Source organism: Notolepis coatsorum, assembly GCF_963971535.1.
Source record: "Notolepis coatsorum genome assembly, chromosome: 13".
Lineage (NCBI taxonomy): Eukaryota > Metazoa > Chordata > Actinopteri > Aulopiformes > Paralepididae > Notolepis > Notolepis coatsorum.
In genome coordinates this window covers 109,496,774-109,517,408 of record NC_140177.1, presented here as the reverse complement: position 1 = coordinate 109,517,408, position 20,635 = coordinate 109,496,774, and the positions used below count along the sequence as shown (strand labels likewise).

At 42.7% G+C, this 20,635-nt stretch overlaps 1 protein-coding gene across 3 annotated transcripts in view; it reads left to right on the top strand.

Moving 5' to 3' along the window:
• Nucleotides 1–1,657: 1,657 nt before the first annotated feature.
• Nucleotides 1,658–20,635, top strand: part of cspp1b (centrosome and spindle pole associated protein 1b) — a gene marked incomplete at both ends in the record, with an annotated part of 89,098 nt that continues 70,120 nt past the window's right edge. For all 3 annotated transcript variants that reach the window (XR_014620426.1, XM_084327539.1, XM_084327538.1), the window contains 12 exons: nucleotides 1,658–1,762; nucleotides 1,973–2,051; nucleotides 3,278–3,381; nucleotides 3,885–3,932; nucleotides 5,181–5,518; nucleotides 6,622–6,705; nucleotides 7,335–7,435; nucleotides 7,831–7,927; nucleotides 11,872–11,929; nucleotides 12,108–12,340; nucleotides 15,380–15,498; nucleotides 16,053–16,194. Coding sequence is in view for 2 of the 3 variants with exons in the window: in XM_084327539.1 (XP_084183665.1) it covers nucleotides 1,658–1,762; nucleotides 1,973–2,051; nucleotides 3,278–3,381; nucleotides 3,885–3,932; nucleotides 5,181–5,518; nucleotides 6,622–6,705; nucleotides 7,335–7,435; nucleotides 7,831–7,927; nucleotides 11,872–11,929; nucleotides 12,108–12,340; nucleotides 15,380–15,498; nucleotides 16,053–16,194 (1,508 nt within the window). The remainder of the gene's footprint in view (nucleotides 1,763–1,972; nucleotides 2,052–3,277; nucleotides 3,382–3,884; nucleotides 3,933–5,180; nucleotides 5,519–6,621; nucleotides 6,706–7,334; nucleotides 7,436–7,830; nucleotides 7,928–11,871; nucleotides 11,930–12,107; nucleotides 12,341–15,379; nucleotides 15,499–16,052; nucleotides 16,195–20,635) is intronic.

Below are 20,635 nucleotides of genomic sequence, written 5' to 3'. Positions count from 1 at the left end.
AGCTGCACTTCATGATGGTGAAGGGAATGGACATTGTAGGAGGAAATGATTCCAGAAGATGGCGGTAGTCCCCTACTTAGTTGGTGGCCGACCGAAGAAGAACAGTTAGGCAGCAATACGCCGAAAGGTGTCTAGACTGCCGGAAATTCACAAGAAGAAGAAGAAGAACAGAAGAGCTCATTGTGCATCTTGAAACAGTGCTGAGCAGTACTGAACAGATAGACTAAACAACATAGATTGAAGCCTGCATTTCTAGACCAGGGTGCCCTGCCTACCGTTTTGCTGTGAAAGAGCCGGCAAGTTGATATTTACGGCTTTCAGGTGTGGAGGAATTTTGTCATGTGTTGAGTCGGCGGTGATTTTGGAGACTGGGAAAATACAGTTTTCTTAACTTGTAGTAGTGACTAGGGCTGTCTTAAATACTTCGAAGCTTCGTTAGATGGCACAAAAAAAAAAAGTAAAGAAAAAAATTATAATAAAAATAAAAATTTAATAAAAATTCTTTGCCTCCAAAATCTTGCGCCTTCATGTTCTCACAAAGCAACTCATAGTGACCTATACATATAACCACCAAGCATGATCACACAGACCATTATATATGATAATTTATACCTATAACCACCAGGCATGATCACACAAGACTACTATATCTCGCTATATATGATCATTTATACCTATAACCACCAGGCACAGTCGTCACACAGACTACCTACCAAATCCATTGATTTGAATTCTTCAATATAAAGCTGCGCTGCACCCAGGCAGCGCAGCCGAGTGAAACCTTGTTGGCTGCGTCACAGTCACGAAAGGGGCTACTTAATTCATTAATCCAATCCACTTTATTTATAGAGCACATTTAAAAACAACGTTTACCAAAGTGATGTACAAGTCCCACAACATAAGATAAAAAAAAATCCGAAGCTTCGAATTAAAATCGAAGCTCGGCCCCAAAGCTAGGGCTGATCGAAGGTAGTGACGTGAATATTTCGTGGCAGTAAACAGCCAAACAAGTTTTAGTTTAGGAAAATAGCGTTAGGATCACTTCTGTAAAGAAAGACTTCGCTGTGGAAGAGAAATAAACCATTTGGATATCTTTGTTTTACACCGGAGCGGCTGTGGACATTATTTTTCTTCAATGAACGTACTACTCACGAGTAAGCAACTTTAACCAGTAGAGTGGACCGTCGGCCCTCATAAGGTTTATTCATCACATACAGTACAGTACATACACAAGACATAGTGAAATGAAGGTGGCCATGCCCGCTTCGATTGTGCAAAGTATCATTAAGTATCTCGAGGCTGGGGCCAGCATGTCCTCTTTTTTGGAAATCAAAATATGGTCACCCTACTATCCATCCATTCAGTAAAACGCAGAACAAAGATAATGCTGTGTGGAAAAGTCTGAAATGATCACGAATACAACACACCTTTTTAGACCCTGGCCAGCGAAAATATCTGGGCACAAAGCCTAGTCTAACGTTAATAGTCAAATGGAAAAGATGGAACTTGGCTGTGAGATACTTTTCAGGGAAACCAGGGTTGCCTTTGCATTTGTATGTATTGCCAGTGTTGGAGACAACACTGTATCTTGTTACTGCTACATTGGTGAATGTTTTTTTATGGTTTTTTTTCTTCCCATAGTGGGGTTGTGTACTTAATGGAGATGGACGATGAGCTGGAGCTATTCATCAAGGAGCAGAGGGCTAAAGTGGCTGAGGATAGAGCCAGTTTCGATCAAGATCCACCGTACATGGAGATAAGGGTGTGTTTCTTTGGTGACTCCAGCACATTTCACAGTGCTGCCATGTTGAGCATGTGCCCTTTTTACTGAGTGAAAACCTGTACAGTCTTATTATAAACTAGACAGTATACTGAGATTAATTAAATATTGCATTGAAGGTTTCTCTTTACTGTATGTTTGTGCAGTGAGTACAATGCGCTCTGACCCGATTTCTCTGCATTTCAATGACAGACAAAAGCTCACAAAGCCTATGACTCGACCATTAAGGAAAACATCCCTCCATTTAAGAGATCTACATTGCAGGAAAAAGGTACAGTTTGAGGGTTTTCTCTTCCTATTAGGCCTATTACTCTCACCTAGCAGTTCTTTTCCCTGGCCTCTCACCTAAGGGTTCATCTGATATTAAAAATAAGTTTTCTTATTAGTTCCTCTAGTTTATTTTTCTTGTTTAGTGCTCCTGATTTTTCATAAAAAGACATGCATGGAAGTATATAGGCAGACATGCATGGAAGTATATAGGCTATACTCCTGCCCTTGAACCAGGTACTACTGGCTACAACTGGAGTTGGTCCCCGGGTGCTGCACTGTGTGGCTGCTCCTAAATAGTTAGGTCAAATGGAGACGATGAATTTAACCCAAGGGTATTAATAAAAGTATATATAAAACAAATTGATTATTGAATTATTAATATTATTATTAATAATGCTATTAATATAATAATACTATTGTTATTATTATTTAATAATTATATATTTGAGCGGCGCTGTGGTACAGTGGTTAGCAATGTTACCTCACAGCAAGAAGGTTCCTGAGTTGGAACCCTAGTAGGAGGCCCTTCTATATGGAGTTTGCATGTCCCTCTGCTTACTCCAGTTCCCTCCCACACCAAAAGACATGCATGCTACAAGTATGAGTATGCTCCTGCCATTGTCCTTGACCAAGGGCGGCATTACAACTGGAGTTGGTCCCCTGGTGCTGCGCTGTGGCTTCCTACTGCTCCTACATAGTTAGGATGTGTCAAATGCAAAGGACTTCATATCCCCATGGCGATACTGTAATAAATCACAACTTAACTTATTATGTTCCTAAAGACAGCCAGGAATATGTTCTGGCAACATATTTAGGCTAAATATGCCTCGTTTTATGAATGTGTATTGATAACATAGTGCTGTAATTACATTTTCTAATACATATGCATGATCAGGTTCAACAACGTGTGCTTTTACTATATGATCTTCCTTAATTCCACGTTGAAATTACACGATACATTAATTGTGGGGTCCCCAAAAAAATTCGCAAATAAAATGGGGTCACGGTATGAAAAAGTTTGAGAACCCCTTCTCTAATGTGATCCCTACCTCGTCAGCCATGCTAAACTTCTGTAAAAAAATAAAAATAAAAAACAGGGAATGTCCTGTATATGATATATTTTTTAGATTGACTCAATTAAATTCGAACTAAGTTGCTCCTATGTCACTGATCTATGTATGTATTGTGTCTAGCTGCACATTGAACATTGGTGGTTATCCGTTGCAGAAGACGGCTATTGTTTAAGTTTACCTCTTGGTGTGGAATATGAGAGGAAGAAACAGAGGCTGCAGCAGGAGCTCCGGATGGATTACAGACGTTACATGGCTCAGGTGAATGTCTTCTTTAACGCATGTTCTGATGAGAGTCAAGCTTGGCAATATATTTGTATTATTTAAGGCTGTCAATCTATACAAATATTTAATCTGATTAATCGCATGATTGTCCATAGTTAATCGTGATTAATCTATCTCTCTCTCTCTCTCTCTCTCATAGTATAGCATAACATAGTATCAATAATACACCAGAGTGAAGTCTAGTAAAAGAAAAAATATATTAAACGTTAATCTTGCGTTAAAATAATTGTGCGTTAATAACGTCAGCCTTAGTATTATTGTTTTTTGTCATTTGGTGTGATCATGTTTTTTTTCCCCTGTTCTCCGTGGTACTTCATTTAGTATTTCAAAATCAAATATGAAGTCATATTGTGTCACTAAAGGATTATTGAAATATGTCGCTTTCTTTTAATCCTGTGAGTGAAGATGTTTTCAATAACAATGTCGTATCCATTGGAAGCACTGCATCTAATGAAGAAAGTTTCACTTCTGAATTGCAGAAACACCGTCTTGATGCCTTGGTGCCTGGCGAGAGGAGACCCGTCAAGGTATGCAGCGGAATCATTTAGGGCTGACACCATTCCTCGAGAAACATGAGTAACTCGATTTACTAAAGCATTGAGGGACATTCTTTTCATCAAGGCCTTGTTTAATCCAACTGTATACAGTGCACTGTGTTTTGCATGGATGGTTATTACTGTGGCACAACGCACTTACGTTGTGACTGGACACTGAAGAAGACGTTATTTTGACCAGAGAAAATGACAGTGTCCAAAGTTTGGGATAATTTGAAGCTGAAACTAAATGAAAACTACCTCCTCGCCAGCTCTGTCAAAATTAAGCAGCTGAATTTTCTCTCCTGTTTTTCCTTTGCACGCACGCACACACACACACACACACACACACACACACACACACACACACACACACACACGGAGCAGCCCGCCTCCTTCTCTGCTCTCATCTCATTAGCGGGTCTTGTCTATAGAATTATATAGAATTCATCTCTCTTTGGTCTTGTTGTCACATTGTTGGTGCATTTGAATTGAATGGGGGTGACAGTGGCTCATGAGGTAGAGCAGTCGTCTGGTAATCCGGAGGTTCCGGGTTTGATTCCCGCTCCTCCCGGGCAGCTTGTCGAAGTGTCCTTGAGCAAGACACTTAACCCCTAATTGCTCCTGATGAGCAGGTTGGCACCTTGCATGGTTGCCTCCGCCGTTGGTGTGTGATGAATGTGTGAGTGAATGTGTGAGTGAATGGGTAAAATGTGAGGAACAAATTGTAAAGCGCTTTGGATAAAATTGCTATATAAATACAGCCATTTACCATTCACCATTTACCAAAGGACTTTAGACTTTCGTGACATTTCCCATTGTTCCCATTTCAACATCACTGACGCATTAAATTGGCCCAATAAACTGTTGTTAAGTGTATGGCCCAATAGCCATTTCTGATGCTCTCTCATGCTGCTAACCCCCCCCCCCCCCCCAGAGCCATCAGGCCTGAGAAATCATACAGCTCGGTTTAACTTGATAAGAACTTGTCAATTGAACTTGTTTTACAAGTCATGTAAAACTAATATTTAGATGTCTCAAAGTCATACAAAACTAATGTTTAGCTGTCACAAACATCCATTGTATCAAAGGCTCAGACAATACATTTCAGAGTTAATTTAATCCAATACCGTTACAGTTACTATGTTAGCAAAGCCAGTAGTGGGTGCGATGGTGTTTCTGCAGAGAGCGCCATATTGCAATCACAGATTGTTCCTTTTTACCTATCTTCCCTTCTCCCAGGAGCTACCCCTCGCTACACCTGTTCTCCCCGATGGCCAGCACAGTCCCCGTCCCCCTGAAGAGGGGCGGCCCTCCAAAAAGGATGCCGCAACACTGACGGAGGGCAGGAGAGGGGTGCGCAGGGCACTGCGCCCGATCGAGGGCAGGGCTCCCTGGCCCAAGGAGGGGCCACCACTGGCTCCCAGGGAACGAGCCAGGCTGGGGAGGCTGGCAGACTACGAGTCCGAGGAGGAGTACACGGAGGAGGAGGACGAGCTGGAGCTGGTGGAGAGCAGGAGGCTCCGACACATGAGGCTGGAGCCTGGTGCCGAGAAGAGACGACCAAGAAGCCACTACAGGTGGAAGGGGTTTAGTCATATTTCACTAAGTAGACGTTTATTTCATCAAAGATCCCCTCCACATGCATTTGAAACTCTTAAAATGTTCCATATTGAATAATGGAACCCCACCAAATTGTTCAATAAACTACTCCGAATGGCATAGCAGCATCTCTACACCTTTATCCTCATTGAGAATGCAAGGATCTATGAATATGCTAAGTCGGCAGCTTATATCCTTTCAAGACATGTCAATATGTACTCTTATCTTTCTGTGTATGCTGACGCTAAATGTGTCAAGTTATCATATATTAGACCATGACCTATTCGTGACGTCACACATGCAACTCAGATTTCAGGGAAGGACAGAGAAGCTCTCCCTCTCCAGGGGAAGAATGTGAAGAAGGTGCTGTATACAGTCAAAGTCAAGTCAAGAGTTTTAATTGTCACGGCATACAGGTATACAATGAAATGCGGGTGGTCTTGCCCGCAACGATGTGCAATACAGTGGTACACATATAATAGAATCAAAAAATGAAAAAACAACATTGTGCAGTAAACGGGTAACATGGAGTGTCATCTCGGTATCTGTACATAGTTATTTACAGAGCATGTGGGACATGCTAGTTAGCTTTGGTAGTGCAATACACTGTTCCTGTTATTCTAATTTAAAGTGTCCTTTCCTTTGGCCATAAGTGTGCGTGTGTGCGACATGAGTGTGTGCCCGCTCATGTTAAAGTGTTAAGTGGCTGCTCGTGTGTGAGCGTGCACAGCGTGCGTGTCGTGTGTGTGTTCATGTGTGCTTGTGTGTGGATAGTTCAATGTTCTGAGCACTCAATGTTCGTTGTTCATGGCTCTGATGGCCTGGGGGAAGAAGCTGAGCCTCAAGTCATGCCTCCAAGAGGAGTTGATCAGGAAAAAAACATGTTTTGAGTGTAGGGGATCTTTAAGGACAACAGTAATGCCTTTTTCTACCCACAAGACCACACACCTTTCACCCTCTTTCTATAATTAGGTATATTTCTGGTATTGTGCTAGTTGGTCTATTTCTTGTGGACAGGCTCACACAAAAGGTCTCTCTGCTATTTGTCTCTTGATCATTGTTTAATCCCTCTTGCCTCTAGGGACCTATCAAGATTCAGAGACAGGAGAGCGGAGCCATCTGATGAATACCTGGAGCCAAACGATAATGAACTCAGGACTGAAAGGTATTATGCACCTATGAAAACAATATACGTTTCAATTTACATTTCATTGTACTTTTTTCTTCCGCCCGAGTTTGAATCTGATTCTCGTTTCCCATGCCTGAAGTCATCATTGCAATGTAGCGCAGTGAGCAGCACATGTAGCACAGTGAGCAGCATGGATCTCTTTGCAAAGCAACGTATGACATCACCCGATATGTGCACACTTTGGATTTAACCCTTTCACTACCACACTACCAAATGGTTAACCCTTTCACTGCAACAATACAGAATGTTAACCATTTCACTGCCACACGACAAAGGGTTAACTGTCTAGTGTGGTAGTGAAAGGTTAACCTTCTGTAGTGTGGTAGTGAAAGGGTTAAGCCGAATCAGACAATTAAATCTGTAATTGCAATTGACCTATCCTCAATCCCGCCCACTTTTCTTGATCCTCCAATCACAATTGTTGCTTCCCTCCGACAAACTTTGACGTGAAGCAAGAGTTGTGAATGGAAGACCAAGAAAAGTGGGCGGGGACGGAGATGGGTAAATTATTTGTCAGACAATGCATGGTCATTATAAAATGTCCTAATGGCCGCAGTCGGTATGTATCCTTCATGCTCTTTGTCCTTCTGATGGTGTTTTCAAAGGGAGAAAAAGGAGACTCAAACAGGAGGGAACAGAGCAGCCAGGAGATCCAGGGCGTCGACCAATAAGGATCAGGCTGAGTTTGCTACCGGACTTATGATTGGTTAGATGGGTTTTTCTTTCTTTGCTGTTTTCTTTACAAAGCTGCTGTTATTAAAGGAGAAATACAAGTAGTTTCTTCCCTGTCACAGCCATCAAAGACAACAATATTTCACTTTTACTATACATTTTGTTTTAAATTTCACATGAAATGGAAAGAACATTAAAATAACTACCGGTATGCATTTATGTATATATGCAAAAGACATAAAAAAAAAAAAAAGGATTTCTTCCCCAATCATAACTGATCATTTTGAACTGTGGAGCTGGTATCGTACCTAGAAGAACCTAGCAAGTGTATGGAACTGTGAGCCGAGTGGATCATTGCATCTCAAAATATTTCTATATCTTAAAATTATGACTTCTAAGATGGTATTACATGGTGACCTTCCTCTCCAGGGGAGGCAGTTAGGGAGTCGGCCTTACAGAGGAGGAAGGAGAGATACAGACAGGAGCTACAGGAGCAGATCGCTGAACAACAGAGGAACAAGAAGAGGTGACTCAGCAATTCTCTCTCTCTCTCGATCTCTCTCTCTCTCTCTCTCGCTCGCTCTTAGTAGCCAAACTTTACACTATAAAAAACGAACTGGATATTTGGATAGTGTGTGTGTGTGTGATTTTTGGTTGGTGAAAATGCTGAGTGGCTACTGGCTAGTGACTTTGGAAAACCACTAGCCACAGTGGCTGGTGAGCCAAAAAGTTCATGTCAAGCCCTGATTGCACGTAATTAGAATTCTGATTATTTTCTACCTGGGCGGGTCTTAAGCCCAACGCACACGGCAGGCGATTTTTGCCAGGCGACTGATTTTTTAAGCGAGGCGACCAACAGGATTGTATCGCTTCCATTGTTATGAATGAGACAACCCACACGGCAGGAGATTTTCGAGCGACGATCGCACATCAACTTCTATCGCCTGGCTAAATATCACCTCAATCCTATTTTTTTGAGGCGACGGCAGCAAGGACAATGAGAAAATAACATGACTTCTACTGGTGTATCATTTGTAATATAAATTAATTTATCAATACATTCATTGATCAATGATTAATAACCTATGTATTATTACCATATTACTTATGTTAATTATTATTAACAGGAACAATTAGTTGGAGAACTTAAGGTTTAGTGGCCGCTTGTCATTAACTAATAAATGTACAATGCGCCACGATCCACCTACTAGATGTTTTTATAATCTGGTAACAAAAGAAGTTGTGGATGTTTACAGAGTTTAATGTCCAGGCTGCAGCTGATGTAGTTTGTAAGGTTTATTGTCCAAAGAAAATTATGGTTGAGAACAGAACAGTTACCGTCTTCTGTGAAAAAACATTCTCTCTCAGCAGGTGCATAACAATACTTGTCCAATCGGTGGTAATGAACGTATTGTAGCCATCAGCCATGCAGTAATGTCAGGAAGAATGAGGAGAGGTTGTATTCGTATATGGTGGTTTAATTCCAGCTCAATGTGGGTTTTACAGGTTAATACTTCCCTCGTAATGCACAACACAGCTATACCTGCTAATACGCTCGCTTCACGACAACCTAACGTCCGGTCCGTCCTCTCATATCTCCTGGGGGGAAATGACACCCCCCAGCTAAACAGAGCAACACATATAGCTTATTATACCTGAACGGTCGGGTCGCGTCTATGCCAAATACAACGCAGTTCGGTTTCCGGGTTCCTCTGATTGGCCATGACGCCCACGTGACCCCGCGCTAGCACGCCCCCTTATCCACGCCTGCCGCTACGCCGCGCCAAGCTCCTCTGTGTGTTGCAGCGCGCGGCAGAGTGGCAGAGGTCCCTGTGTGTTCTCAACTTCCTCAATTTATACGCATGGAAGTATTGACTACGCCGTAACGAATCATTAAAAAAATATACCATTAACTGGAATATGTTGGATTATGTAATTGGTTTGTCATGACAAACCAATAAAATCGCTACAGAGCTCTCATATTTGCTATGATTGGCGACGACTTGACTTTCACTTTCGTATTTCGCTTTCGTCTTGTTTAATCAGCCGCTTCTAAAGTCGCTGTCGAAGCCTGTTTCCGCCTCCGCATGCTAAAGTTCTGGTAAGTGCTTTATAATATTGTATTTTATAATATTGTCGCGCATCACGCGCAACGCCACTCTGAGTCAAGAGCTCTGTCATTGAAGTGGGTGGTGTTACCAACAGCGTTCACCCTGATGTACAACGCAGTAGCGATTTTATTGGTTTGTCATGACAAACCAATTACATAATCCAACATATGTGTAAAGAAACAACATATTCCAGTTAACGGTATATTTTTTTAATGATTCGTTACGGCGTAGTCAATACTTCCATGCGTATAAATTGAGGAAGTTGAGAACACACAGGGACCTCTGCCGCGCGCTGCAACACACAGAGGAGCTTGGCGCGGCGTAGAGGCAGGCGTGGATAAGGGGGCATGCTAGCGCGGGGTCACGTGGGCGTCGTGGCCAATCAGAGGAACCCGGAAACCGAACTGCGTTGTATTTGGCATAGACGCGGTCTGGTCGTGTGGGGTGCTAAGCGAATTGTCGTTGAGCGACAGAAGATCGCATCGCCAGGCGTACATATTGTGTACGTTAGCTACTCACGTTGTATACACAATGTACAACGTTACAAGGTCAAACACCTTATAACTACTACTATTGTCGTGTCAAAATGGTTCTCTCCTCTTTGTATACCTTTGTCCTCACAAGTATTCTGCCAGGGAACTTATGGACACGACAATAGTAGTAGTTATAAGACGCTGTGGTTAGCTTACATGCTAACGGCAATGGGATCGACCATAGCATTGCTACCTAGTACCGCTAGTTGAATGGATAAACGTTATTTAAAGGGGAACTATTTTACTATTTCTTTCACTATTTGGGCACTTTTACACAATTCCTGTGAGTCTATGGAACACCTCTGTAATATATATATTTTTTTTATTCATTGTTTTGTATTTCTAATCAAGTCCTCAAAAACAGCATTTTTCTACCTCAAGATCTCGAGCTGTTTTGAGCCTGGGCTCCTAAACCACTGCGCCGGGCCGGCCCCCCTGAACATTAACATGCAGCGGTGACTATATGACATCACATATAGGCACATTTTCAAACGACTCAGTTCAGTGAGGGTGAATATTGTGAGAGGAGAATTGGAAGAATGCGCCAATATGAGAATTTTGAGACATAGATCATATTAATATAAGTTCACATAGCTAGGAAACAATGCTAAACACTCAAAAAGGCCATTTATAAGATAGTTCCCCTTTAACATTGCAGAATGTTATTACTTATTACTATTGTCGTGTCCATAAGTTCCCTGGCAGAATACTTGTGAGGACAAAGGTATACAAAGAGGAGAGAACCATTTTGCATCGGGCATTGTTAGGTAACAGCTGTTCGATTTCAGCGTCCCCTGCTACGCTCATAGCGAGGGGGGCGTACTAGCGTAGGTCAGCGGCCAATCGGAGCGCAAAACGGGAACCCGGAAACGCGGATGCGTTGTAAAAAGGCTACACGCGGTCGGTACTCTTAAAAGTACTGAGTTCGGTACCCAGCCCTAGTGGTGGTCTTGGTGCTGCTAGTGTGACGGATCATACTGGTCTGCATTGTGTTTGATGTTAAATGTAATGTCCCGAGGGGGAGTCGAACAGGGGGCTCCCGGTCCAGGGTTTCCCCATCTCTGGCAAGCAGTGTCTGTTACCACATTCACTGGAGAGGCTCGGAGCAGCTTTCGATTATGCGCTTCGGACTATAACGTCGGATCAATAAACGCGATCAATATTTGGAATGGCGATCAGGAATTGGATTCATCTTTTTGCAGAACATCTGATCTGAGGTAAGGACTCCATGTTACCAGTTTTGGGTTAATCAGAGTTTTTTTTCACAGTGTTCACAACGTGTGTGTGGCGTTAGGCGCTGAGCGCGGCACGAATAAATAATGTTTCAGCCCGCTTTTGTATCGTGCATAAGAACACAAATACTCTCGATAATCTAGCGTTTATTTGAAAACGATTCATAAATCGGCCGGAAAATGTCAATGTGTTTTGTGTATTCCAGTAAATGGCTATTATCGCGGAATCTTTTTTTCTTTCTAGAAATCTCCAAAACTATACTCGTATTAAAAACGGTATAAAACACAAATGTACTGATGAAAAAACAATCCGTTTCATACATGTTGACTGCAAGCAAGTCATTGATAAGCGACGGGTGTATTAGACCCATAGCCATAATTTAAGATATAGTTTAATCGCTCGCAAATGTGCTCGTCCTCCCATTGATTAACGTGCTGGCATCCAAGCGATAATTCATCATATCCGGCCGGCACACAATGTGTTAAGGATGGAAAAACAGCATGGCAGTCAATGTGTTGAGTCAGACAGTCCTGTGTGTGTGTGTGTGTGTGTGATCCTGTGGATCAACGCATTTGTTCCTGTCATCGCTGTAGGGAGAAGGATCTGGAGTTGAAGGCTGCTGCCACAGGAGCTACTGACTCTGAAAAGCAGGTGGGCTATCTGTCCACTTTTGATTTGGTTTGATTGTGGGTCCTAACTAAAACCCATCAGTTGCTAACAAAAGGTTAGGTGTCCCTAACGTTTCAGTTTAACAGACGTGTGCATATTAACCAAATACTTACTACTCTATTCCACCATATCCACTATTCATCTGGGTCACATCAAACAGTATGCAGCGACCAGGAGAAGAGCACCACCACCAGAAGTGGGGGAGTACTCCAGCGGCCGTCCCAGTGACGAGAAGCTTTGCGTGGGGGAACGAGAGAGGCTGCCCCCTGAGCAGCCCCGCGTGGCCTTCCAGTCCCCACTGCTAGAGTACAGCTCAGCTCTGGGCACTGGGGGGCTTTCGACCTCCAGCCAGCCTCTTACCAATGCTTTCCCCAGGGGAAGGGACACTCCCAGGTAAGAAGCAAGGTCATGGGGCATAGAAGGGTGATTTTTTGGAGATCCCTGGAATCTCTGTGCGTTCAGTAGAAAGCTATCTGGCTGCATGTTAGCCTAGCTTAGCACAATTAATGGAAGTGGGCCTGGCCGGTTAGCCTAGGCAGTGTCCAACTAACACGTCTCCCGAAGGCTAACCCGCCATGTCCGCTTCCATTCATTGTGCTAAGCTAGGCTAACGTGCAGCCAGATAGCTTTCTACTTTAAGATGTATATAGGCTTCTATAATCCCAATGTAAACAAAGGTTGCCCCAACACTGAAAGCCATTCAATGGGATTTGAGATTAATTTCATACTCAAATTTATTGAGTGAGCTCTTGCTACAGGGATAGACTTGACAATGGGCATACTCTACACGACGATGCTGTATGTCATTTGGTTTGTAAACATTTTGTATTTTGAGTTATGATGAGTTAGGAAAGTTAGAAAAAGCTTTCCACCTACAATTCAAACTCTGTCCAAATGTATTTTGTCATGTAAATAAATGTATTACAGATTAGGCATTTAATCATGGGGCATATTCTTTTCAGGATTTCCCAAATTCTACGAATTAATAAAAATTCAATGGGTGTGAATTATGCTTTGCCAGTAATAAGTTGTACATAATACGTAACGCATAGTCATTTGATCCAGTCATAACATCCTACTAATCTTAAAGGAACATGGCAACATTTTGGGAAATTAGCTTATCGTCTTCTCCAGAGAGAGACCAGATAGATACCAGTTTCCTCTCTGTGCGTTCAGTAGAAAGCTATCTGGCTGCATTTTAGCCTAGCTTAGCACAATGAATGGAAGAGGACATGACGTTAGCCGTCGGGAGAGGTGTTAGTTGGACAATGCCTAGGCTAACCGGCCGCGTCTATGCCTTCTACAACGCCGCTCGGTTTCCGGATTCCTCTGATTGGCCACTAAGCCCACGTGATCCTACTCTAGCACGCCCCCCTTACGCCTGAGAGTCACACACAGCTAGTGGCAGGCAGAGAGCCTTGCTACTACTAGCCGAGTGATGAATGAAAATGTATCTGTTTCACCTAACAACACTATTGCTCCGTGATCATAGCCATCCATCTCTAAAGCTAACCACTATTTGTAAAAGCCACAACCACGTTACCATATGTAATAATGTAAATCATTGTGTCGTCGTTGTACATATTGTGTATACACCGTTAGAAGCTAACGTAGCTTAGCTTGGTAGCTATTGTTGTGCTAACAACATCCTGACAACAAGCTGGGTGTCGGGATGTTGTTAGCACAACAATAACTACCAAGCTAAGCTACGTTAGCTTCTAACGGTGTATACACAATATGTACAACGACACAATGATTTACATTATTACATATGGTAACGTGGTTGTGGCTTTTACAAATAGTGGTTAGCTTTAGAGATGGATGGCTATGATCACGGAGCAATAGTGCTGTATCGGGTATTCATGCTGGCTAACAAGCTGGGTGTCGGGATGTTGTTAGCACAACAATAGCTACCAAGCTAAGCTACGTTAGCTTCTAATCAGGGGAGGAAACTAACTTTTTGGCTTACCAGCCAACTGGCGAGTATCTGATTTTTTTTACCAGCCAAACAGATTTTTTACCAGACAAAAAAAATCGCTAATTGTGATAATTACTTCTTTGTATGTCAAGCCGCGTCAATGTTGTGTATGCATCTGGGTAGGCACACTGTGCCTTTAAGACAGCACGGTGGTCTTACGACAGTGCTGTGAAGTACCGTCAAGTGTTGTGGTAACGTCAGTTCGGTTGGTGTGCTGTTGTGCACAGTGCACTGGTTGAGCTAGCCCCTTTCGTGACTGCGATGTGCAAGCCAGGGGCTTTTGAGCATGAAATAAAATGTCTAACCTTACGTCGTAGTCCGGTGCTTTTTTGGAAACATTATAGTCATAACAGATACACCTAGCTGGCTGCTTTGAGCACACGGGGCTAACGTTAGCTAGCAAGCAGCTATAGCAAAAACGCTAACTAGAAGCTAACCACTGTATACAGTTCCAGTAGACTAACATTACACCTCTGTGATTTAAATGTGTCCTTAGTAACTTATACTCGAGGGTTGTGCTAGGGTTGGATGCAGTTCCCCGTTGGTCAGTCTGTCTGTTTTCCATCTTCTGCTGTGTTTAACGTTATCTGTTTGCGAGTGCTCCTGATGGCTAGCCTAGTACCGCAGGACTTTTATTATTATATGTCCGCGGGTTGGCCAGTACTGCGCAAACGTTTATTAAACATTATATGTCCGCGGGTGGTCTTGTGCAGTGCTCTCGTGGCACTGTCAACTAAAGCGAACACTCAGAAGACGCGCACCGTTTGCCAGTGCAGTGATTGCAGAATGTTTTATTTTTTTGTATACTCGCCAGCAGGGGAGGAAACTAACTTTTTGGCTTACCAGCCAACTGGCGGGTATCTGATTTTTTTTACCAGCCAAACGTAAAAAATACTAGCATTTGGCCAGTAAAGTGGCCTAATTTCCTCCCCTGCTTCTAATGGTGTATACACAATATGTACAACAACGACACAATGATTTACATTATTACATATGGTAACGTGGTTGTGGCTTTTACAAATAGTGGTTAGCTTTAGAGATGGATGGCTATGATCACGGAGCAATAGTGTTGTTAGGTGAAACGGATACATTTTCATTCATCACTCGGCTAGTAGTAGCAAGGCTCTCTGCCTGCCACTAGCTGTGTGTGACTCTCGGGCGTAAGGGGGGCGTGCTAGCGTAGGGTCACTTGGGCTTAGTGGCCAATCGGAGGAACCCGGAAACCGAGCGGCGTTGTAGAAGGCATAGACGCTAACCGGCCATGTCTGCTTCCATTCATTGTGCTAAACTAGGCTAGATGGTAAGCTAATTTTCCAAAATGTTGGCGTGTTCTTTTAAGAGGCCAACATTTTATTAATAATATATGGTTCATACCTAGCTGAAATGCAGACTCAATGTGAATGTTCATTGTTGTGATGTCTGAATGGCGCGACATGCTGAAACGTTGTCTGCAGACTCCCAGCCTTCCCTCCCCACCCTCCCCCTGTGCTGGCCGACACCTACAGAAGCCTGTACGACGACGCCTATCACTACTATGGTGCTAGAAATCCACTGGATCCAAACCTGCAATACTGTAAGCAAGCAATCTGTACAACATGGGGTACTTAGGGGGGGTGGAATATAAGTATATCCTTGTGAAGTGATATCTATCCATCCAGATAGTTTCTGTGTGATTTGCTTAGTTTGGGATATTATCTGCCGTAGAGACGTCTGCAGTCACTCCAATACCATGGAGCTGAATGGCACTCGGCCTGTGGCGCCCAAAGCACCAAAAGAATACATTTTGAAAAACTTCAAATCAATGTCTCTTCCCAGAAATCATCACCTGGTTACTCAGGATAATCCACAGACCTTGTTGTGAGCAGTTTCATGTAGGAACTATTTTCTACTGAACTACACCTCCATAATAATGAATGGGGGTGTACTTCAATAGACAATAGTTCCTACATCTATCTCTACATCAGACATCTCTATGGCAGATGTCTCTAAAACTAGGCACATTTTATTTCATATTTTTGGGGTGAACTGCCAAAAACAGTGTGTGAATGTTTTGTAAAAAATAATAATTCTAAAGACGGTCATTATGGTGGATCTGCAATATGTTTTGTTGTTCTGTGTCCTCCTTAGACTGCCAACTGCCAATGACTGGCACCAGTCTACCAATGTCCTACCTGAACGTTCCTCCAGGGGGAGCCCTTGTTAGCCAGATGGGCCATCACAGCCCCCACAGCCAACACAGTGGCAGCAGCCACCCAGAGCCACCAACACTGTAACTATCTGGATCACTCTCAACCTTCTCGGTTCATATAATAATTCCATTGAACAAGGGCACTCATTCACTGATGATTTAGATCAGGCCCAAGTGAGAGGCAAACTTGTTTTCCTTAGCATTGTAATGTTCCAATAGCACCACTCTGTTTCCACCTGGGAATTATATTCTATTCCTGTAGTAGAAAGTGTTGTCCCCAAACAGAGCCAGTGAAGATAGTGTATGTGGTAGAGCCTCTCTCAGCATCCAGCACTGTTCTCTATTGCTGCTGAGTCATTGTTGCTGTTGTTGCTGTGGTTGCTATTGCTGCTGAGTCACTGTTGCTGCTGCTGCTGTTGCTGTTGCTTGATTGATTGATTGATTTATTGATTGAAAAGTTTATTAACAGATTGCAGAATGGGTACAGTACAGTACAGCTCAATACATACAATTGTTAAGGGGATGCAGACCAGAGAGAGACTTTCGTCTTGATTACATCAGGGTCCCCCATTTTCAATTCATCATAACATATATGACACACATGACATACAGATAGACAGTACTGCTACATCTATACATTTATGACATACCAGATTTGCAAATACAGTACTGTTTGTGATACAAAAAGTGTCCAGAAAAAGAGTGTATATACATTTGACGTAGAAACTGTACATTGGAAGAGGTTGGGTAGGTGGGGGGGGGGGGGGGGGGGGGGGGGGGGGGGCTGTACATTGGAGGTGGAGGGGGGGGGGGGGGGGGGTTGGGTAGGGGGGGGACACACTGTACATTGGAATACTGACAAAGCCATACTTGGTCATTTACTGTACAACTGGGTTAGGACATTTGTAGGGGCCAGTTTCGAAATGCAGTCTCCCGTAGGTGTTCTTTGAGAGTGTTTTTGAAAGTGGGTAGTGATTCACATTCCTTTACAGCTTTGGGTAGGGCGTTTCACATTGATGTGGCATAATTGCTAAACGTGTTTAGTCCCTTGTTTGAGCCGAATCTGGGTTTAACATGATTTGTGGAGCTCCCTCTGGTGTTGTGATCGTGGTATTCACTGACCTTTGGGAAGTATTTTGACATGTACATGGGTACCTTGGTCGTGTAGTGTATCTTGTAGACCAGGCCCATTGCAAGTTGCTGTACTCTGTTGTAGGGCTGGGCGATATGGAAAAAAATCATATCGCGATAACGATATGATAATTTTATCATATTTCTCTATCGATAATTATCGAATTGTTATAAGTATAATTTTTTTTTTTTTTAACAACAGATGTATGTTTATTTTGTAGCAATTCTTGTCATTGCCGCCATCTTTAGTGTTACATCCCCTCACACTCCAGTTCTCAGGCTGCAGCTGGTTTAAAAGCTAAAGTAAACCGGCTTCTCTGCTGGCTGTGGCTCCAGGGGAGTTGAACAGTTCTGGCTCTGCTAGTTTATTTTCGATCTTTTGGCGCTTTTTTGGTGGACAAACCACCGCACATGTGCACCGTGACTCGTGACTGGAGTCTAGTTCTGCTAGCACACATAGCCTACTGTGTACAGACGGTTTCAAACTATTTTAAATTAGAAGGCAAACAAAATAAATGGACAAGAGAAAAATAAATCTCAATTTGGTCAGTATTGTCATTTGGACAAGCAAAGCCATTACTTTAAGTTGCAGGCAAGAAAGACAAGTCTGTCCACTGTCTCTGGTTTTAAAACTGCCCTGTTGCAGGTCACAAAAAAAAATAAAAATAAAAAGAAATAAGAAAAAAAACGATTTTTTTTTTTTTTTTTAATTTCGATATTCGATATCGATTATTAAAATATATCACGATATTTATCGTTATCGTTATATCGCCCAGACCTACTCTGTCGTCTACTCTAAGCCATCCTAGGTTTTCAAAGTGGGCAGGGGTGAGGTGGGTTCTAGGAGTCAGGTCAAGCAGTAGTCTGACTAGTTTGTTTTGAGATGTTTGTAATTTGGTTTTTAGTGCCTTTGAGGTGCTTTGGTACCATGAGGTGCAAGCATAGTCGTAGTACCCTTGAATGAGTGCTCCTGCCAGAGTCTTCAGGGTATTCTTGTTTACCAGAGAGGAGATCCGGTACAAGAATCGAGTTGGTTGGTTGACTTTTTTTATTACATTGGATGCCATTTTGTCACAGGAAAGATTAGCCTCTAGGAACCCAGGAACCCAGGTAGGTAATTTCATCTTTCCTTGTGACAATATTGTCATCCACTGTAACTGAGAAGCCATCGGTCTTGCTGAGTTTGTTATTTGAACCGAAGAGAATGGACTCTGTTTTCACTGACCTTTGGGAAGTATTTTGACATGTACAAGGGTACCTTTTACCTTAGTCGTGTAGTGTATCTTGTAAACCAGGCCCATTGCAAGTTGCTGTACTCTGTTGTCTACTCTAAGCCATCCTAGGTTGTCAAAGTGGGCAGGGGTGAGGTGGGTTCTAGGAGTAAGGTCAAGCAGTAGTCTGACCAGTTTGTTTTGAGATGTTTGTAATTTTTTTTTTATCGCCTTTGAGGTGCTTTGGTACCATGAGGTGCAAGCATAGTCGTAGTACCCTTGAATGAGTGCTCCTGCCAGAGTCTTCAGGGTATTCTTGTTTACCAGAGAGGAGATCCGGTACAAGAATCGAGTTCGTTAGTTGACTTTTTTTATTACATTGGATGCCATTTTGTCACAGGAAAGATTTGCCTCTAGGATGGAACCTAGGTATGTAATTTCATCTTTCCTTGTGACAATATTGTCACCCACTGTAACTGAGAAGCCGTCGGTCTTGCTGAGTTTGTTATTTGAACTGAAGAGAATGCACTCTGTTTTGCCCAGGTGTAATGATAGTTTGTTATCAGCGAGCCATATGCAGATTTTGCCTAGTTTCGAGCCGAGGGTTTTTTCAACCTGTAACTTGTTCTTGTCAGAGACCAGCAGGGTTGAGTCGTCCGCCAACAGGAACAAGTTGCAGTCACAAGCTGACGAAATGTCATTTGCATAAATTAGGAACAGTAGCGGTCCTAGTATGCTTCCTTGTGGAACACCACAGCTCACTGGGAGGGGGGGGGGGGATAGGGTACCGTTTACCTCCACCATCTGTTCTCTCCCCTCCAGGTAGGATTGCATCCAGCTCACTGATAGACTATCAAAACCAATGTCTTTTAGCTTGTCAATTAGGGCTGCATGATTTTGGGAAATAATCTAATTGCGATTTTTCTGACAGATATTGCGATTGCGATAAAATTTGCGATTATAATTATATTTTTTTTAAGGAGCCCCACAGATGTTTATTGTAAAATGCGGCTTGCATCTGGCCTACGCATGGGTCTTTTCGGAACACCGAGCCTGAAAATGTTTCTTTTTACCTGGGAATCGATACCGGTACCCAACGGTACCTTTTTTTCTGTACTTTACTCTCCCTCTCTGAAGTCTAAACTTCACAACACACAATCTAAACCCCTTACCTCCCTCTCCCAAACCGATCTTGTATCTCAATGGGACTTCCTGGTTAAATAAAAATAAAAAATTGCGTGTTTTTTTTTTTTTTTTTTTTTTCTTTTTTTCGATTTGATAATTGCATCATTCCAAATCGCGATTTTGATTTAAAATCGATTAATCGTGCAGCCCTATTGTCAATTAGAATGGTGTGATTGACAGTGTCGAAGGCCTTTTGTAGGTCCAGCATGACCATGCTGCAGTATTTGCCCACGTCCAGTCGTCCACCTCTTGTTTGATGTGGTCGATTAAATAGAGAAGGCATGTGTCAGTGGAGTGGGATGTTCTGAAGCCAGATTGGAATTCGTAGATTAGATTTTTTTCCCGCAAGGTACTTTTCGACCTGTTCGTATACTATTTTTTCCATGACTTTCGAGATGGAGGTAAGGATAGAAACAGGGCGGTAGTTGCCTGGGTCTAATTTGCTGCCCTTTTTGTACATGGGTGTTACCCTCACAAAGTCTTTGGGTATGTGTCCCTGTTTTATGGAGTGGTTTAAATTATTATGTCTGTGATGACTGGGGTGATGGCGGCTGCTGAGTCTCTGAGGAATTTGGAGGGGATATTGTCATGGCCAGTGGCCTTGTTAGGTTGGAGGGCGCTCAGTTTTTTGAGTACCTCAGCTGTTGTTACCATTTCTAGTTTGAAATCGTCTTTGCGGACCCCTAGGTTTTTGTAGTAGGCTATGATGTGTTCTACCCCAAAATGCTGTTGTTGCTGCTGCTGTTGTTGTTGCTGTAAATAATGTAATGTAAAAAGGGTAGGCAATTATAAGCTTTGGCTTACACCTTTTCGGTCATTTTATAATTTTTTTTAGTTTTTTTTAAATGTTCTATTCTTTGTAAAAGAAGACCGAAATAAAATCATTCATTCATTCTGTTGCTGCTGCTGTTGTTGCTGCTGCTGCTCTCATTCACACACCTCTGGCCCATATGGCAGATTCACCTTAGGGCTGGGCGATAACACGATAGCGATAA